This window comes from Hipposideros armiger, unplaced genomic scaffold (genome assembly GCF_001890085.2).
Source record: "Hipposideros armiger isolate ML-2016 unplaced genomic scaffold, ASM189008v1 scaffold_493, whole genome shotgun sequence".
Classification (NCBI taxonomy): domain Eukaryota; kingdom Metazoa; phylum Chordata; class Mammalia; order Chiroptera; family Hipposideridae; genus Hipposideros; species Hipposideros armiger.
Window position 1 is genome coordinate 219,984 of NW_017731843.1, and position 21,130 is coordinate 241,113.

At 45.0% G+C, this 21,130-nt stretch overlaps 1 protein-coding gene across 1 annotated transcript in view; it reads left to right on the forward strand.

Annotated features, from left to right (window-relative positions):
• The first annotated feature begins 948 nt into the window (after positions 1-948).
• Positions 949-21,130, forward strand: part of CAPN14 (calpain 14) — a 33,197-nt gene continuing 13,015 nt past the window's right edge. Inside the window, exons 1-12 of the mRNA XM_019667281.1 lie at positions 949-976; positions 7,425-7,738; positions 8,958-9,027; positions 9,854-9,972; positions 10,107-10,243; positions 10,690-10,864; positions 11,454-11,519; positions 13,293-13,378; positions 15,836-15,910; positions 17,024-17,187; positions 18,238-18,401; positions 19,226-19,234. Of these exons, the coding sequence (XP_019522826.1) occupies positions 7,514-7,738; positions 8,958-9,027; positions 9,854-9,972; positions 10,107-10,243; positions 10,690-10,864; positions 11,454-11,519; positions 13,293-13,378; positions 15,836-15,910; positions 17,024-17,187; positions 18,238-18,401; positions 19,226-19,234 (1,290 nt within the window). The 5' untranslated portion in view covers positions 949-976; positions 7,425-7,513. The remainder of the gene's footprint in view (positions 977-7,424; positions 7,739-8,957; positions 9,028-9,853; positions 9,973-10,106; positions 10,244-10,689; positions 10,865-11,453; positions 11,520-13,292; positions 13,379-15,835; positions 15,911-17,023; positions 17,188-18,237; positions 18,402-19,225; positions 19,235-21,130) is intronic.

Sequence of the window (21,130 nt, forward strand, 5' to 3'; positions counted from 1 at the left end):
CTGTTTTTCACAGCCAGTTGTTGTGGGGGTTCCTCTTCCCGGACCTGGGCTGGAGAGCTTGGTGTGGGGCTGGTGTCCCTTGCTCCTCAGGGGGAACCAAGGCAGAGATATCCCTCCTGATTCTCACCACCACACGGAGGTTTGGGGCCAGCCCATTTCGCATCTCCACCCCTCCTACCAGTCTCAATGTGGATTCTTCTTTATATCCTTAGTTATAAAACTTCAGTTCAGCCAGACTTTAGATGGTTCTCCAGGTTGATTGTTCTATAATTTAGTTGTAATTTTAATGTGTTCATGGAAGGAAGCAAGCACAATGTTTATCTACTCTGCCATCTTGAGGAGCTGTCTACCTTAAAAAATGCAAATACCTATGGCAAGTTTAAAGATTTGTGAGTGAGTCACACGTTCATGAGAACTAGTTCAATCAGATTGGTTTCCAGTGCCCTGAAGGAATGAGAATTGTAATTGAAGGAAAAAGAAAGAGATACTTTAGAGAGTGCATTTAGGTTTGTGAAAAGGGCAGTCTAGTGTAGGGCACTTAGACTATTGGAAAGTACCAGGAAGTAGGGCACTCATCCCGGAAGTGGGACAAGAAGGTGCCAGAGACAAACTTGACCTTTAAATGCTTGCTCAAGGCAGGTCCCAAACAGGGTCACAGAATGTCATAACAGAAAGCTGAAGATGACTAATTCCTTTTCTTGTCAAGGCATTACTGGAACGAGTTATTAACTTGTTGTTCTAAGAAAACGATTGGACTTTTATTATATCATCACAAAGCCCTTAGCGCTCTCCTCCCTTCCAGAGAACACACAATGGGGAGGAACCAACAGTCTGGAGGCAGGAACTCAGACTCTCCACTAAGCCCCTGTGGCTAGAAAGGACCATGTATATAAGGGTGGTCTGGGGCAGCGGGCTTCAGACTGCGTTGGGACTAGAGACTGCCCAGTTATTTAAAGAAGCAAGATCTCCTGTGAAGGTAAGTTTCTTTAGCTCCAACGGTGGGTCCAATTTATACCAGAGCCTGTATGGGCCTCTGCAGGGTCTGGGTTCAGAAGGTGAGAGAAAGGTAGTTGCTGATCTGGGTTTGAACTATGCAGGTCAAAGTGTTTCTGAAAAGAACCCTGAAGTCTGGAGATTTCAATTTTCTTCTCAGCTTTGCTGTTGCTTATCAGTGTGATCTTAAGGAATAAACTACAGTCCTTTGGCCTCGGTCTTCTCATTAAATTAGGAGGTCTTTTGGCTTGAGTGATCCCTGAGGTCCTGTCAGCTCATATTTATATTAATGGTCATTTGATGGAATTTCTGATGCTGCTAGGTATTGTCATTTCCCAGGATTCAGGTCCTTCCAGAGAACTTCTGAGACTCCTTGATTTTGGAATGGTTCTGGAGGTGGTCTGTAGCCTTGATATTTCAGGAGAAAGGCTGTTCTCTAGGTGCTAAAAGGCAGTGACATTGGTTTGACTTCCTTTATGAAATCAGATGTGAAGAAGACACCGATGACATTGCTCATTCTGTGATGGCAAAATAGTCTCTCACATGACAACTGTCATTGTGGGGCTGGGGTATGTGTGTTAGGGCTGGGGTATGTGTGTGTTGGCGGGCTTGCTTAGATTAGAAATCTAAAAATCATGGTTGGAGCAATTTGCTAGTCTCTGGACATCCAACATCACTAATTGAGGCTCTGGATGGCTTCTGAAGGAAGGCAGTCAGCTCAGTTTTTAACCCTCTTCTATGGAGACACAGAGAGATATTGTTTGTTTGGGTATGGTACAGCCTGGATATGGGTTAGACATTTTTGTTTCAGAGAAGCTCAGGGCTAGAACTGTGATCCTAGCTGGAGCCAGTGGAATGAACCTAGGTTTTTGGATCTGGGGAAATCTCCCAGATCTAACAGGGTAAGAGAATATCTTTGATTTTCTAGTCCACTGTAGAAAAATCTAGGAGAGATTCTTAGATGAGTTTGGTACCAACCATTAAACAGAGTAAGCACCTCTCAGTGAAGAGAAGAGGGCCCACTGTAGAGTGAGAGCCCAATTATTGGACTGTGACTTCCTTGAGGGCAGAAATTCTAATTGATCCCTACCCCTACCATCTAGGGCAACACCTAACCCATGGGGAAGCACTCAATAAAGCCTTGTTTAAATGAATTATATCTACCGCTTTTCAAATTTCCTTCTAAATCTCTCTCCTAACCATCCAAATAATAGAAAAGAATAGAATTGATTTAACTAGTAGTGGTATAATTGGTTTTATGATTAATTTCTCCACCCCAAGGGTAACCACTAAGCTGACTTCTAACACAGATTGGTTTTTCCTTTTTTGGCAGAATCATAAGAGTTTCTGTTCTGGATTTTTCACTCAGTACTGTTTGTGAATTCCATCCATACTGTAGTGTGTCATTCTTGTTTGTTCATTCTCAATGCCGTATAGTATTCTATACCCAATATTGTTGAATCCATGTTCATGAGCATGTGATGTGGGTAGTTCTCGGTTTGGGGCTATTTTGAATTTTTGAAAAGTGTTGTTATAAATATTCTTGTACATGTCTTCCAGTGCATAAATTTAAGCATTTCTGTTGGGTGTAACACCCAGGAATGGAATTATTGTGTCGTAGGGTGTGTGTGTGTGTGTGTGTGTGTGTGTGTGTGTGTGTGTGTATGTGTGTGCTGGAGGGCCAGAGAAGGCTCTGGGGAGGGGAAACCTTGAGATGAGCTTTGAAGAATGGATGCAATTCAAACCAGAGAGAGAAAGAAACATCTTGTGCTTGTTCGTGGGTAAAAGGTATGTTGGGATAGAGCAGAGGGTGTGCCCTGCAGGTTGTATACATGGAAAGGAGCTGTTACACTGAGAGACTGAGCATCTGGGTTGAGGTTATCAACCATGGGATGTGAGAGGAGTGATGAGGCAAGGTCAGTCAGAAGGTAAATGGAGGAACGGGGGAAGAAAGGCTACCTCAGTTTGATTAGTAATGCAGCTCAAAGTCTGACTCTTTAAGATGCAAATAGTCCTGAAAAATAAGAGGAACAAATTCATATCTTTTTCAATATTTTTCCTATTCAAATGTGTTTTGAAATTTTCAGAAAAGAGAAAAATCAAAAGGGTTGGTCCTTTAAAAATGTGGAAGGTGGTGGAGAAATAAGACTAGAAAATGACCTAAGATTAGGGTACTGCTGACTTCTGGGTGGGGACTGTTAAGCCCAGAAGCAGGTTGGAGCAGATAGAGTGATCCCACTGAGGTTGTGCTCAAGGAACTGGTAAGAAAGAAAAGAAGAGAGTGTACCAAGGAGATGCCCAGTGCTTACTCTGGTCAGGCTGAGCAGGCCAAAAGCCCACTGGGAATGCACAAGGGTCTTATCTGTTCTCAGAGCACTGAATAAGGTGACAGCCAAGCTACTACTAGCCTGATATTTGATTCACCTGCAAGGCGTGACCTCAGGGTCTGGCTTCCACACAGACCAAGTGAATTTTCCTAAGCCCAAGGAAAGCTATATCCACTACACGGCAACTCAAGGTACACACTCACATTCTGGGATTGTCAGAGTGTCTGCAATTTTACAAAGATTTGTGGCTATGAAGTGTCTCTTTGAGTCAGATGAAAGATAGAGCAGTTAGGAGTGGGTAGGGAGCTCGGCCAGCCATGTTTTTATATCTCCAAATAGTCACGCCATCATCAGCAGATAAGGTAGAAGGTTTCCTGCCTCCCACACAACCACTGTCTATTCCCAAGGTGCACGTTTCCTTTGGAGATTCCTTCCTCTTTGAAGGCTGACCTTTATTTTACTTTGTTCTTCAGGGGCTCTTTGCCCTGAATCCCACATACCCCCCTCCTCCATAAAGAGCCCCAAAACAAGTCTGGATCAGAGGGTGGCTGTTAAGGAGGCCCCTGAAAGCAAGCCTCAACCTAATGAGTTCTCAGAGGTGTGATCAGAACAGAAGAGCAGCCAAGTGATTGACAGTTCACAAAAAGTTCTCACATCCTTTACCTCATTTCAGCTTCACATCAGGAGGGGCAGAAAGGGCAAGTTTTATCATTCTTTACATTTCACAAATGAAGAAACATCCATCCATTTATTTGTTCAGTCAGCTAGTCAGCAAACATTTATCAAGCATCTGTTCACTTGTGATACAATCCTGGGTGGACTCTGTGAATCCAGCAAAAAATATATACCCTTCTTGCTTTCAATAGCTCATAGTTGAGCCATTATTATTCCTGAAAGAAATGTTCTCTGATAAATGAAGGTGACTGCTTGGAGTCCTCTGTTAAAAACTAAATCTAAGTGTAAACAAATATATAACTAGTAAAAAATTTCAAGATTCTTTTAAACCATTAATTTTGCAAAATCATTTCCTCTTTTATGAACAGGTCATGATGTATACACAGAGATATGGGTTTTCCTATTCATAATCGGTACCCACAAAACCACCTGACGGCTGCCCAGGAATATCTGGTGTCATCATCACATCTAAAAAATGAATTAGAGACTTTAGCAGAGAGAAATGTCGGTCTATAGCTCCAAGTCTTTTTGAGACACGAATATAACCATGAATATTAAAAATCAGTAAAAACAAACAAAAAAATCAATGAATCAATTAGAGATAAAATTCTGTTGCACTAAGATAAATTCTTAATGATGGGCTCAATTAACCACATTTTATTCTATAAATTCCTACTTGGAGCTTACCCCCATGCCTAGCACTGTGCAACAACAATCTACCTGGTTAGACAGTGCTTTAAGCCAACTTGTCTATAAAGGACCAGCCAGCAAATATTTAGGCTTGTGGGCCACATGATCTCTGTTGCAACTATTCGACTCTGCTGTTGTAATGTATGCTGCAAAAGCAGCCATAGACAGTACATGACCAGGAAAGTGTGGCTATGTTTCAATTAAATTTATTTATAAAAACCAGGGGTGGGCCATATTTGGCCCAAGGGCCACAGTATACCAACCCCCCACGTTAGAGCTTTTTCAAGCCACTACACATTGTTATCTCTTCTGAGTCCTGAGAGTAGCCACAGTATGTGTCATCTCCATTTTACAGGTAAGGAAACCAGTTCAGAGGTGGTAAGGGGCCTGCCCACACCCATACAGGTAAGAGCTGGCAAACCCAGCCATCTCCTGGGTTTTATAGTTCTAAATCCAGCAGTCCATGACCACTGTACACCACCCATTACACAAAAGAAGTACAGTCCCTGCCCAAGATAAATCAGGCAGGGCCCATAGTTTGTCTTGTTCTTTTGTTCCAACTGTCAAAAGCAGGGAATTGATCGCTTTTTCAACTTGATGCTTTTTATCATGCAGACAGAGATTCTGTGCAAGGAGCCTAGGTTTCTCTTCCAATTTTGCCTCAGAAAACTTAGTGGGTTGTGGCAAGATGCCAGAGTTCTCTGGAAATCAGTCATCCTCTAGGAGGATGCTATAGGTTCATAGTACCTGTGAGCTAGGATGTAGTTCTTATTCTTTGGTTTCCTTTCCAGAGCCCCACTCTACCCTTATGAGGTGGACCAAGGGCCAGGTGTATGTATCAAGCATGGACACAGGGGCTAGCACATAGTAGGTTCCCCGTAAACATCTGAATGAACTGAACATCAGAGCAGGGACTTAAAGCATGGAACAGACGAAGGTGTCTCACCTGGTGATCCTTCTCAACGTTCCCCAGCCAGTTAGCACTCAAAGGCCTCCTCTGGATCATGAACACCAGGGAGCCCCTCGTATGTCACCATCACAAAGCTTTTCCTAGCACCTAACACTTATAGACAAGCCAAGCACAGCCAATACAGAAAAAGTGAAGATCAAGGCTCTGCCCCCTCTGCTGAGCACAAATTAATCCTGACATGAAGAACAGGACCGAGGAGTCTAACACCCTCTGGGGGCCGAGGGAAGAATTCTCAAGCACAGGCAGCCTTTCATACGCTACTACCTGGTGCCGCAGTTAGCTTTCCCCTATTCACTTACATAGTATTATTTTATGAACCTGCCCCAACACAGTTCACTTACAATAGTTAAAATGAATTTCTAAATATGACCAAGAGCCATCTGACCTTTTGCAGAGAGATGTAGCAATCTGGGAATGAGCCAATTTTACACTCAGCTTGTAACATACAGAAAACATGTAAGAACTGCCAACCACTCACATCTGGGTCTAGACTCTCCTTAGTGTCACTTAGGGATAGTTACAAAAAGAAGATAGGTGTGGGTGTGGCCTTATTCTGAAATTGGGAGGGTGAGAGAATCTTGTGATGGGCATTTTGTCTTCAGAGCCCCAGAAGCGGGCAGCAAGGCTTCTCATGAGATACAATGTTTTCAGGCTCAGAGAGGAATCCAAGTGTGACCCAGCTCTCGGCAAGGGGGGCATGAGCCTGGGTCAGGTTCTGCAGCCGAAGGACCTGCCCCCACTTGGCATGTCACAAGCAGGGAAAGCTTGCTGCTTAGACTTGAAGGGACAAAAAAGCAAGACCTTGCCTTCATCCGGCCTTGTGTTTGTTTACAAATGTAAATGGGGTAGAAGAAACTTGTTGGGAAAGGAGTAGGGTTAGGCTGGAGGAAATTTTGCTTGATAATCTATATTAGGAAGAAAACCTCAGGGGAAAACACAGATCTGAGTAACAGCTTTTGGAGCCCTAGGACTCGGGGTAGAAGAGGGCTGGGTCTTCCCCCAGGAAGTGTGTGTGACAACTAAGAACAGCTGAAACCAGACCATCCTAACGTCAGAGAGAGGTAAGGGCATGAGACCCACAGCATTCCACCAGCGTTAGTCCCATGGGGGATAAACTCCTAATATTAGGCAGAGGAGCTTTCAGTATATGAATCACTTGGAACAGAGCCCACAGTCGGGTCAGAGGGCAGGGCCATTCCAGGACAGAGTCACTAACAGAGTCTGATGAGCTAAGTACAAAACTAAGGGTAAGTCTTTAGGAGGTTTTATAGTAATTGACCAAATAATTTTATTTCTGTTGAAGCTGAAAAAAAAATTTGAAGGAGGACTTGTAGTTTGCATATCTTTTTTTTCCATTTCATTTTTCTATTCATTTTCATTAAATTTCTGGGACAAATTGGAGATAAAAGAATACAGGTCTTTCACTGGAGATAATTTGAGAAGCACCAATTAAAGGGGCCAGTAGGGTGTCCTATGGGGTAGATGGTGAGTTAATAAGCAGTCTGGATGAGGGGAGCTCAGTGAAGGCCAGGCACCCAGGGAAGGCTTCCTGGAGAAGGGACTCAAGTCGGCCTTTGGGGGATAGGCAAGATATTGACAAATGGAGAGGACCCTCAGGTCACCCCTACAACGGTATAGGAGTAGGTCTTGGTATAGACGTGTTTGCAGGCTGCTTCTAGTGTGTATGCATTTTGTTTCTTTGTCACAGGCTAACTTCTCTTTCTCACATTCTCTCCATCCTCTTCCTCCTCTCTGTGGGGATGGCACAGGAGGTGAGTAAACCGAACATCTGCTCTCTGTCTCAGGAGCAACAGAGACCACCCGGGAATACACTGGGGATCTGTATCTGCACCCTACCATGTCTATGAGGCCACCTTTTCTAATCAGATGGATGCTAGGACAGAAGGAAACAATGGGGGGCTCTTCACAGCTCCCTACACAGGACTACGAGGCCCTGCAGCAAAGGTGCCTGAGAGTCGGCGGCCTCTTTGAAGACCCCAGCTTCCCGGCCACCCTGAGATCCATTGGCAGGGGGCCCCTGCTGAAGAAACTGCCTCCGGGCCTACAGTGGAAGAGACCTTGGGTAAGAGGACAGGAAGGGGGCTTCAGCACAACCAACACAAAATGCGTGGACCCAGGCCTCCCTCCTGTGGGCTCAGGGCTTTCAGACACCCTGTCTTACTCTCTGTCATTGATCCCCATGTGAAGGAAACTGGGTAAGTCTTCACTTCCCCAACCTTTCCAGAGAAAACCAGGGGTGATCCTGAGAGGCATCTAAAATGTAGCTCTCCCTCATGCCAGAAATACGCAGAGCAGCTGCAACCAAAAATATATCAAGGTACTGTTTAGCTGCATTGCGATGGCAAGGCAACCTGAGTCACTGCCAATACCACCTGCCAGAGGGACAAATTTTAACATATCACTCTCCTCCCCCCAAATCAGGCTCATGAAACATGTAAATTCAGAAGCTATTAATCACTTTATAAAAGTATTCTTCACTTTATAAATACATCAACAATTCCTTTAAAAGGCAACTTTTCAATGTATTCAAAAGCAATTCATCTCCCCCAACCTTGATTTACACGAAAGATTCTGGAACGTAGTGAGCAGAGTGAAGTCACCTGTGTTACACGTCTTTCCCTTTTCTGCTCCCTAATCATCACCAAAGCCTGCCGCTCCAGACTTATTAAATCCCTACTATGTGTAAGATTCCCCAGGGTACCTCCTAAACTAGAGAACAACCACAATTCTATTTCTCCCAGAAATCTTGGGAACTGCTGACATAGAGTTTGTCACACACCTGACCTTGGAGGAACCATGCCCATACAAAGACTCATGGATTTATTGCTTGCCATGGAGCAGAGACAACCCCCAGTGACCCCACCCCCACCCCAGGCTGTATCTCAGTATGGAAAGCCAAAGAGGCCATTATAATGGGGGTTGGGGTGGAAAAGAGGAGTAGGGGGAGAATAAGAATGGGAAGATCTCCGGGAAAACTGAGAATGCCCTCTAAATGAATTGCTTCCATTTTTAACAGAAACTCCAAGAAAAGACATTTTTGGTGCTAGTGCTATTTATCAATATCTAGGTTCTCTAGGGCTCTGATTTACTTGAGCTTCAGGAAGGAATGTGAAATACAATGGGGCAGAATCTGCAGGCCAGATTTTTTGTTATAGCCCTGATTTTCCATATATTTTATGCCTATGTCCCCATAAGTACAGTTTGGGGGGTGTGGGACCCTATGGTCACTGTAGATCCAGAGCAGCTTCTTGGTCAGAAAGACAATTCCATCTGTTCCTCAGGAACTGCACAGCAATCCCCAGTTCTATGCTCCTGAGGCCAAAAGGCTGGATCTGTGCCAGGGATTGGTAGGTAAGTCTGCACAGCCCCTGGGGACACATACCTGGTACCTGTGAGCCTGGCCTGGCCAAGGCAGAGTGGGGTGGGAAAGAGGGGAATCGCGAGATCCCAGCATGGGGGAATGGCCACCCTGAACTCTATCTTGCATGCTGTGTGCTTTGCTGGGAACATGATAACAATGGGTCCTGTGAGGATGCATGGGAATTGTCAAAACCTGCCTAATGAGAATCCTCGTTACCAGTTTATAGGTCTATGTTTGGTCTTGGGAAAAATGTGCTCACTTCTACTTTAGTTCTGGTAATGAGTCTTCTTAGCACACCAGTCACTTAGACACCCCAGAATAGGGTCCAAGAAAGCGTGTTCTCAACCCAACTTTCTTCTCAGAGTAATAGAAATAACCCTTGACTGTGAGGGAAGGCTCAAAAAGTGATACCCATTTCACAGACGGGGAGATGGAGTCCAGAGGGTTGAGGCTTTCCCAGGAAGACATAAATCAGTTATGGGCGCACTTAGAAGTTTGGCTGTGGTTGGGTTCAAGTTCTTGAGGATGGGGTATCCAGGAAGCTAAAAGCTGATCCAGGAACATGGCTCAGTTTTTGGTGTCAAGTCTGGATTCCAGCCAATGTCCTCCCCCTTCAGCATACCCTTCTCCCTCACCCTCTCCCTCCCTGGTATATAATTCCCTTTTCCTAAATGAGGTTATAAGGCCAGAGAGGATAGCAATGAGAGCAGGCATTTCTTAAATGCAATAAATCCTCAGTAGATTCATGCAGACACTTGTAGAATGTGCATGCGTGTACAGTACACCCATGGAGATACTGTGTGCTGTCTGACTTAGGTGACTGCTGGCTCTTGGCTGCTTTGCAAGCTCTGACTTTGCACCAGGACATCCTAAGGCGGGTCGTTCCCCTGAATCAGAGTTTCACTGAGAAGTACGCTGGCATCTTCCAGTTCTGGGTGAGAGCCCTCCTGGTGCCCCAGCCTAGAGGTGGGCATAGGAAAGAAGGTTCTTGGAAGAACCTTCTCTGTCTGCTGGACTGACAATCTTCCATGGCAATCTTCACTCACCAGTGGGCACTCTCTCCTCCCAGTTCTGGCGTTTTGGGAAGTGGGTTCCTGTGGTGATAGATGACCGACTACCTGTGAACGAGGCAGGCCAGCTGGTCTTTGTCTCTTCCACCTCCAAGAACTTGTTCTGGGGAGCTCTTCTGGAAAAGGCCTATGCTAAGTAAGACAACCACAAGAAATATTTTCCCTCTCCTCTCCTCTCCTCCCCTCCCCTCCCCTTTCTTCCCTTCCCCACTCCCTGTCTCTCTGTCTCTCTGAGCAATGTTGAAAGAGGGCAAGAGGAGGCAGGTAAAGTTTATGACGTGGGATGCTGAGGCATCCCTCAGCAAATATGGAAGTGATATACCCAGAGTCTTTTATGAAGGGGTCACCCCATCTGAACAAATGTTCAGGAATTTTGCCTTCCCTAATGCATGGAGTTGTTAACAGGAATAGGAACTCTGAGCATGTACTTTCGCCTTCGCCCCTGGGATGGAAGGAAGGGGTTGAAGACACATGCCCAGAGAATAACGAAGCAAGGGGTTCATGAGAGCCGTTTGGACCACCCCAGATTGCAGTAGAAATGCCCCTTCCCTCTCCTCACATGTGTATTCCTCCCTCGGGCAGGCTCTCTGGCTCCTATGAAGACTTGCAGCGTGGACAGGTGTCTGATGCCCTTTTGGATTTCACTGGAGGGGTGATAGTGACCATCAAACTGGCAGAAGCCCCTCAAAACCTCTGGGACGTTCTAACCCAAGCCACCTACAGCAGAACTCTCATTGGCTGCCAGACACACACCGGGGTGAGCCCGGGCTGTGCACTGGCAGGATTTCCTCATCCCCTGCTGCCCTCCTTTCCATCCATCAGTTGCTGCTCGCATGTTGGTGTGGGTCCCTGGACTTCCACAATTCCTGCACCTACAATCCTGATGTTCAGACCGCAGCAGCCTCAGGGCAGGGAATTGTAGAATAGATAGTACACAGAGAAGGGAGCTGACAAGTATCAACCACATGTGTGGTATTTACCAGCATAGCTACTCTTGAGTCTAATTGAATGACAACCAAGAACATGGAACTGGAGTAGGGAGTCCTGGTTGAGCTTTGCCTCCTCCGGTGACCATTGTGTCATCTCACATGGTGATTTAGTGGCTCTGAATCTGAGTGTGTCCTCTGTAAAATGGGGTTATAATCACTGTAAAGCAGCATCCCAACTTAAAGGCTCAAATGAGACTGTGGGTGATGAAGAGCTAAGAAAACTGCAAAGTAACACAGTGCAGCACGGGTCTTTCCCGCCCCCTCCTCGTAGCCCCTTGCTCTAGCCGAACAGGTCCCCATACTCCCGGGTAAGCTATACACTGCAGAGGACCGACACCTGCCTTCTTGTCTCGACAGAATGAGAGGGTGCTGGAGAACGGGCTGGTGGATGGTCATGCCTATACGCTCATAGGAACTCGGAAGGTGGGTGAAACCATGCCCCTCTGTGTCCTTTCAGGCTCTCCCTTTCTCCCAGGGCTTCTTGCCAAGGTCTGGGGTCACCTTGGTGAATGTTATTATCTGTGCCCAGCCTGGGTGGATGGGGGTGGGGTAGATTCTCTGGCGGGTCCTCCAGAGCCTACCAAAGCAGGTAGTGGGCTTCCCCTACCTCTGTGCCTATTTTCTGGGGTGAAGTGGTAACCAGCTTTGTCACTGTCACTGCACCATCCCTCTCTTCCCACAGGAAAGCCCCAGCCAATCGGCCATCTATCCCTGCTGTGCCTCACAACCCTTCCTTGAACTTCACTTCACTCTGGGCTGCCCATGATAGCCGTTATTACTGGATCTTCCCCATAAATTCTTGCTTCTTTCTCACTTGCTCCTTTTCAACAATCTCCCAGTTTCCTTCTATTGCTATTCACCTTTCTGAGCTTTACTAAGCATTGACAGAAAGATGAATCAGACAGGGACCTTACCTGCAAAGAGCTTATAGTCAAGAACGAAGACAAACCATATGTGAAAATAATAAGGAAGAAAGTAGAAAGTGAGAGAAGAAAGCATAGATGAAAGGCTTTACAGGTTTAGATGAACAAGCGAAGACATTCACCTGGTTGGGTGGGAGTGGAGTCAGAAAAGACTTTATAGAGGAGGTGACATGAAACTGGTCCTTGAAAGATGGGTAGATTTGTATGAGGAAAGAAAGAATTCCTGGCAGAGGCAGCAGCATGCACAAAGTATGGATAAGAAATCAGTAGATTCAGTCTTAAAGAACCCCCGATATTCTCTAGAAAGCTTGACTTGCCCAAAGTCTTCCAATTCCCTTTAATTTTGTTTCAAATTTCTTGAACTCAACTCATACCTGGCTTCTTCTACCTAGATCTCCATCAATCATGTTTGTGTGTGTACCAAGAACTTTTAACTTATTTTCATATTTATTTAGCAAAATTTATAATTTGTTAATATGTGTTTATATATTTTGTTTTATATTTATTTAAGAATATTTAACAAAATTTAGCACTTGCAATGTGCTAACTACTGTCCTAACTGCTTTATAAATGTTAACTCACTTATTCCCTACAACAACCCATGAGTAGGTGTATTAGTGCCCTGGGGTGGCCATAACCAACTACCACAAATTGTGTGGCTTAAACAACAGAAATATATTCTTTCACAGCTCTGGAGGCCAGAGTCTGACATCAAGATGTTAGTAGGGCCTCACTCCCCACAAAATGTTTAGGGGAGAATCCTTCCTTGCCTCTTACAACTACTGGCTCCCAGCATTCCTTGTCTTGGAAGGCATAGCTCCAACCTTGGCCTCCATCTTGGCCTTCTCCTCTGTGACTTCTTCCCTTCTTTTCTTGTTGTTGGATTTAAGACCCACCCTAATCCAAGACTATTTCCTCTCAAGATTTTTAACTTCATTGCATCTGCAAAGACCTTGTTTTTTTTACAAATAGGATCACATTGACAGGTTCTGGGGTAGACGTGTCTTTTGGGGGGCACCATTCAATGCTTTATAGCAGATGCGACTATTAGCTTCATTTTACAGATCAGGATATAATCCCGGAGAGGTTAAGCAACTTGCCCTAGGTCTCACGGCTACTAAGTGGCAAAGTCATTTTCTCCTCTACCAGTCTCAGGGCCTTTGAGCTCCCGTTTCAAGGTCTCATCTGCAAGTATGAATGTCACCCAGATACCTGTGACATTTGAAGTTGGCACTCAGCCCACCCCACCTGAACTGCTTCTCCTTTTGTGCAGGTGACCTGCAAACATGGACCTGAATATCTAGTCAAGCTGCGGAACCCCTGGGGGCATGTGGAATGGAAAGGAGACTGGAGTGACAGGTGAACTTCCTAGACGGGCTGGGAGGGGTGAAGAAGGCGTAGGTGAAGCCCGCCAAGGAAGGTGCCAACCTGCACACAAATTCAAAGGTGTTCTTTCTTTGGCTTCAGGCTGGATCAGGAAAGCTTTCAGATTGTGAAGGTCAATCTCTCACATTTATAAAATGTTTAATGATAGGTAGATTGTTTTCTCTTTCATTATAGTAATTAAAGTTAATGTTTATTGAGAGCTTGCCAGCACTGTGCTAAGTCCTATTATCTCATTTAATCTTCCAAACAATGCTGTTATAAGGTAGGTAGTTTTATTCCCATTTTACTGGTGAGGGAGCTGATGCTTAGGTTAAGTGAATTACTTAAGGTCTCACAGCATGGCTCAGTGTACATTGTGGCTGTCTAGTCCAGTGTTGTTTCCGAGGCATCGTTCAGGGCACTTGGGCTTTTTGAGTCAGAGGTACCCAGGTCCAGGTTGGTCCCTATACCCTGGTTACATCGAGTGACCTCTGGGCATGCTGATTAAATGCCTACATTTACATTGTTCCTGCCTAAAGACAACGCTAAAGGGATGTGGGCTTTACAAACTAGAGATTTTGCTGTAGTCAGAAAGCAAGACCAGGTGATAAAGTCCTTCTTCTTGCTATGAAGATTATAATACTTGACTCTGCATAACACTTTAAAGTACAGAAACATGTCCACATATCCACTATCACATAATAATTTTTATAGATGAAGAAATGAAGGCTCAGAAAAATAAGTTGAATTCTACTCCCCATAAAATGTGCTACACTAGATTTGTTATATGTTAAAGAGAATTGTCAGAAGAACTGGATCTATGTGGGAAAAAGGCATATATATATAAATTTTAAAGTGTTACCAAAATATAGAATCATGACAATGTTGGTTTTGGTTTGTTTCATGGAAGAACAAGTACTTATATTAAAGATAGATGATGGATTTAATTAGTTTTGTTATTGTGTGATCTTGGGCAAGGTTTTCATTTCTGAGCCAGAGGTGTGGTGAGGATTAAATAAAATGATAGGCTTTTATTTCACAGTGTCTAATCAGCTGTTAATCTCATCTAGTATATTTTTCATTTTAGATATTATATTTTCTAATTCTAGAGATTGCATTTGATAATATCTTCTACTTCTCCCATTATGTCCATAGTTCCCTCTATAACCTTGAGACTATGGAACATATAATAGCTTTTTAAATGTCTTTATTTGCTAATTCCATCATCTCTCTCATTTCTGTCTGTTTCAACTGTTTTTATTCCTGGTCACGGACCACGTTTTCTACTGTTTCACATGCCTAGTCACTTTTTATTGGATGCTGGACATTGTAAATTTCATTTTCTGAGTGCTGAATTTTGCTGCATTCCTTTAAAGAACATTGGGCTTTTTCTGACAGCTAGTTAAGTTGCCTAGGGATTATTTTTGACACTTTGAAGTTTTGTTTTAAAGAACTTTGGGGACAGATAAAGGGAAATCTTTATTTCAGAGATAAATTGACCCCACTATTAAGGTGTTGACCCTCTGGGATCTCTTCTAAAGACCCCATGTATGCAACAAGGTCTTTCAACTCTGGCTGCTGGGAATTCAAAGGATTCCCAGCCCTGTGTCAGCTCTGAGAATTATTCTGCATATAGTCCACAGTCTAATGAGGTTTTACTTTATGTATGCACAGATTTGATTTCAGCCAAAGATTCAAGGGAACCCCTATGGAGCTCTCTGGAGGTCCTTTATATAGCCCTCTCCTCTCAGGCACTTTCCCCAGCAATTTCTAGCTGCCTTGACCACTCTGAACTCCAGACTCTGTCTCTTGCACTCAGTAAGACTAGGTTCTTTTTGGATTTCACGTCCCTGCACCACTGCCCAGGGAATTACTTTCAGGTGATGTCAGGGCTCACCTCAGTTGTTTCCCGCCTATCTGGGTCACAGTCCTGTGCTGCCTGCTGTCTAATGTCTGAAAACAGATGTTTCTTATATTTTGTCCCATTTTTAGTTTATGATGTGAAAGTGACACAGGAAAGCCTTACTCCTTCAGGGCCACAAACAGAAGTCCAAAATGATGGGCTTTGAAAATAAGTAATTCCAATGTAGGTTCAAATGCTAGTTCTGACACTGAATAGCTTTATGACTTCAAGTAAGTAAATTAATTTCTTTTAACCTCAGTTTCCTAATCTCTAAAATGGCAACAAAAAAACCTTACCTTACAAAGTTGTTGTTAGCCTTAAATGAAATAAAGTATGTCAAGAGCCCAGCCCAGAACTTGGCTCATAGCGAGTGATGAATTAATGTTACATGTTGCTTTTTATATTACAGGATGTGAGATTTAGTTGTCTGCAAAGCAGCATGAAGATGAGAATAAATAACAACACTATAGAGCATTTACTAAAGAATTTCTCACACGTCCTGCACAGCCCCTTCATTCCCCATGGAAACATTTCTTTTCTGTTTTCAGCTCACGTACCTGGGAGTTACTGTGCCCCAAGGAGAAGATTGTGCTGCTGAGAAAAGATGATGATGGAGAATTTTGGTATTTGACTCAGGGACTTGGGACAAATGCCCTGGCTTACATTTGGTCATCCAACCAGCAAAGATTTATTGGGTGCCTTACGTATGCCAATCATCTCTTATGCAGAAATCAAGAAGATGCTTTAGGTGCTCAGAGTCGAGCAGGGCAAATAGCCCCTGCAAATGATCAGTCACAGTCTGTGTGACGAGGTGGGTGACCACTGGCGTGGAGCTCAGTGGGCGCTCAGAGCAGAGCGTGGGGGTGACCGCATCCTCTCTGACTTCCACTCTGCTGTCGTATCCCTCAGTACATGCAATCCCAAGGCTGTGCCTTTCCTGGCCTAAGAAGGAAGTAAGGAAAGAAGGGACTACAAAGTCTTGCCAAATTGTAAGCCACCTTAGCTGCGCCCTCCAGAGCAAAATAGCATTACTCCCACCCACTCCAAAGCCATTCTCCTCTTATTATAAAATGTCATCCAGATGCCCTGAGCTGGTGCTGCTTCTGGGTGTCTGACATGAGGCCCACCTCTCCCCCTTTCCCTTTGCTTTTCACCCTTACTGTCAACTTCCGCCCTTGTTCCCATGGACTTCTCCTTTCCATTACCCATCCTTTCCAGACTGCTGTGGCCTTCTCTCTTTTGACGTGATCACTGAACTCAAGATCCCTGAAAATACTATTATTTTCACTTTACAGATAAATAAACTGAGCATCACAGTCCAAACAGCATGCCTTGATTGCAAAGTTAGCAAGTAGGGGTGAAGATTTGTTATTAGTTAATGACTGAGAACTGATTTGTGCAATTCTTGTTGAACATCTATAATCAACTGACGAATTATGAGTGTCTCGATTCATCTTTATCACTGCAACCAGCAAAATAGAAACATTCCCACGCAGCCGTTGTACAAGGCTGTCTCTAGCCACAGGGAGGGGTGCCTCGGTGGCTCCACCGAGCTGTGATGGAGCCTTGCACTGGTCTAGCCAGCCCCACTGACACGCTCAGCTCTGCACACAGACATGGTGGATGGGGGGGGGGGGCTGGGATGCCCACTGCTTAGTTCCAGCCTCTGCTTTGGTCCTGATAATGAGACATCATCTCATTCGTCTCTTTGTGCTGTTCCCTCTTTCTCTCTACAGGATGACACTCAGGGACTTTAAAGTACATTTCAGGCTTCTGGTCATCTGTAAACTGACCCCAGGCCTGCTGAGTCAGGAGGTGGGCCAGAAGTGGTCCTACACCATGCAGGAGGGGAGATGGGAGAAGGGGACCACAGCTGGTGGTCCGAGGAGGTCACCCCAAGGTGAGCATATGCACAGGAGCCAGGGTTCTTGGGTTTAAAGTGGCAGCTTTTCCGGATAAGTGTGGGGATGCAGGCAGAGCCACTGTGGATGGTTGTGTAGCTTGGGCCTGCAAAAGGCATCCAGTTGAGGGGTAAGGGGCTCTGTTGGCTAAGCTATTCGCTCTGGCCCTGGGCTGTGTCCACTGAGAAGATGGGGCATCTTTGGTCCTAATTTACACAAAGGCATGGAAATCTCAGTCAAGCTGCCAGCCTTTCAAGGCTGTGTCTTTCCAGAGGGTACTTTTTTCTTATTAGTACCAGGGAGCCACAGGCACATGTGCAGGGTAAAAGGATGGAATAAATCTTGCTTTGGGGTGGGGACAAGATGATCGATATGCTGAAATAAACACCCCTTAACAGGCAGGACTGAAATAGTAATGATATCATATGTATCAGGCCCTTCTTACCTAGAGTTTAGTAGGGATCAAGGATTCCCAGGTCATCAGTTATAGGAGACAAATGTGTCTCAGTTCTCAAAATGGAAGGTTCGGTGACTATCTTTTCCTTCACAATGGAGGTACTGAGGAACCCCTTTGGAAAGAAAGACTTGTGGAATATGATCTCAGAGGGCTTGGGTGGCCTGAGCTCTGGTGTCTCCCTCCCCCCGCAGTGTTCATCCCAAAGCATGAAGCTGCCCTAAGCTAAGGCTCGGTTCCCTTAAAATGCAGATTCCCTTGGGACCAGGGGCACATTCTCCTCAGTTAGTTAATACAGTCGTTTACTTGGGCAGCAAACATTTATGGGGCACAAAGTCTGTGCCGGGCACTGTGCTGGGCACAGGGGCTACAGCTCTGAGAATAGTGTGTGTCTGTAGGAGAACCTGGGGGTAATAGAGGTGAGACGGGAGTCAGGATAGAGCTGAAGCCAAAGAGACCCGACTCTGTCCAGATGGACCTCCAGGTGGGGATTCTGGGAGGGGTGCCCTGGGTCTGTGCACCTCTCAGTGACTTTAGGGGGGCAACACGCCAGGGCAGCCGAGGAGCTGTTTCCCCTTGTTTTGTTCTGCCCCAGACACCTTTTGGAAAAACCCGCAATTCCTGCTGTCTGTCTGGAGGCCCCAGGAGGGCAGGATGTTTCTGATGCCATGTAGCGTGCTGGTGTCCCTGCTCCAGAAGCCCAGGCACAGGCACCGCAACCAGAAGCCTCACCTTGCCATCGGCTTCTACCTCTTCAGGGTAGGTGGGCCTCTGGGGCACGCAACCTCACATGGGGTCTCCGGGTGTCCTCTTTTTCCTGTTTCCTGTCCTCTTCACCGCCCGCCTCTGTCTACTCACAGGCCTGAATGCAAATCCTGGCTCTGCCCCTTAGGGATGTGTAACCTAGAGCAAGCCACCTCTTTGCACTTGAGCATCAGTTTCTTCATCTGTAAAATGGGGACAATGATATTTAGAGTAAAGGCTCAGGTGGCAGTGCTTCTCCTCTGGCCCGGCACATAGCTGGTGCAATTAATACTGGTTTCCTTTTTCTCTCCCAAAAAGCCAAGGGTGCCTTCCCTCTCCCTTTTTCAGAATTCCTGATGATGATAGATTAAACTGGCACTGACTAGAACAGAAAGTCTTATAGAAAGAGAGGGGGTCTCCGGGTAGAGTCTTCTTTTTAAAAAAATTTTTTTTTAGAAATTTTATTGGCAAACAGTGTGTTTTTCCAGGACCCATCAGCTCCAAGTCAAGTAGTTGTCTTCAATCTAGTTGTGGGGGGGCGGCCGAGTGGCTCAGTTGGTTAAGAGCTCGCTCAAGAGTTTGAGCTCTGAGCAACAACGGTTTGATGCCCAGCCCGAGCTGAGCAGCTGCTGAGCTACCAACAGGTGGCAGGATGGCTCAGCTAAAAAAAAGAAAGAAACAATCTAGTTGTGGAGGTGCAGCTCCATAGCCCATGCGGGGATTGAACCGGCAACCGGTCGCCCCTAGAGTCTTCTTGTTTATCAGCCTCCATTAGAGTATGTGCTTGTGAAAGAGCTGGATTCTCTGCCTAATGAGGTCTCTCTTTTTTTGTTTTTCAGATGAACAAGGTGAGTTCCACACTTGATCAGCTAGCCCTGGTTTGGAGTAGTGTCATAAGTGGCTAAGCCACTGTGAGGTTTGGTGACTGTAGCAACCTTTTGTAACCATCTATGAGAATGTCTGACAATAATGCCAACTGCCTACGTATCTGGAAGTAAAGAGTTTCTGCTGTTCGTTTTTATCCAAGGACCCCAAGAAATCCTTATGCATCTACAGGGAGGTCTCTGGTCCTGATGTAGGAATGATAAATCTTAGAATCCATTAAATCCCTACATAAATACCTAGGGATAATATTGCAGACTGTCACCGCATAGGAAGGCTAATAAATCACAACCTCACCTGAGTTATGAAGCCCATAAGAAAATAGATCTATAACATATGGGACATCAGGAGACCGTGCCACTTCCCTCTTTGGGGATAAGGGACAAAGGATTGGAAAATGGGACAGAAACATGGGCAGAGGACAACAGCTCTGTATTCAGCTGCAGTGACAGCCTGGAGGGATCAGTTAAGAAGGCCTAAGGCATCCCAGCTTCTGAAGGGTGGCAGCTATTATTTTGTTTCCCAAAGAAAGCAGGAGTGAAAAACTTAATTTTCTAAGGTTGGACTAAACAATATAAAAAGATTTTTATAAAGAAACCATTTTGCGTTGGGTGTCTTGAGTTGGTTTTGGTTTTGTACCTCCTGTGGGAACTCCTGAGTGAGTGATCCCAAAGTTGCCTATTAATTTAAAAAGAAAATGTGATTTATATCATGCCTATTTCTAAACAGAATTTGGGTCAACCTACAATAAAATTGTGAACAGAGCAAAACTCTAAGCCAGTTAAAATTTAAAAGGCAAGAAAAATAATATTGGATTGTCAGAAAAGTCATGATGCATTTTTGCAGTGGAAAACATAGAAAAAATACGTCATGACTTTTCCGACAACCCAATTAATGAATGAGGGCGAGGTATGCACTTGATTCTACCAGGAAAACTAAACCTAGGACAGCTAGCATGGCTGATTATAAAGTTTAGTTCTGAGATTCCTGGCAGCCAAGGCAAAGATGGCAATAGAATGATTCCCTAGTTCTCATTGGCTGCTATAAGAAAGCATATGTTATCAAGAGATACATTTTGTTGCTTCAGCCCCGATTGGAATCTGTGAAATATGTCTTTGTGAGGATGTGTAGTGTCTTTGTTAGCAGTTGTTTATGCACTGGAGAGAAGACCTTCCATATGGACCTCCTCTTCCTCCACCGCCCTGAGTGAGAGCAAAGGAAGAGGGAGCAAGAAAGAGAAATAAAAGGGAGACATGAAGAGAGAGAGAATGAATATGCGATAAAACAAAACACACGCCCAGGCAATGTCAGAAGCAGAGCCCGGATGCACGTCTGAGCGCTTGTCCTGTCCCCTTTCCCCACAGTTGCAAGGCTGTGCTCACTGAGATGACTTGGAATGTCCAGTTTATCTCTATGTAGCTGTTGTGATGTAGGTGAGGAGATGGTTGGTGGTCCATCTGTATCTGTGACCTTAATCATGTCATAATCAACCTTGAAACTGTATCACATACATGGAGGCAGCCTCAGGAAATAGTATAAAGAACATGGACATTGGAGCTCAGTTGCCCTGAATTCCAAGCCTGGATGGGATTCTTACCAGCTGGGTGACTGTGGACAAATGACCTAACTCAGAAAGCGCCGGCACACTGATATTTCTCACTTTATTCTGTATACGATGTTGTTTTCAATATAATGGCAAATCAATTGATATGTGTTTACTCAGCACCAAATAGGTTCTAGCAAATGTGCCCACTCCCGACATAATCTGTATTTCTCTCTCTGCTCCTCACCCCTTTCTTCCATCCTCCATGGGGGCAGGTTGGATTTGGCAAATAAGAGGCCACCTTAGTCCTGGCTCTTGG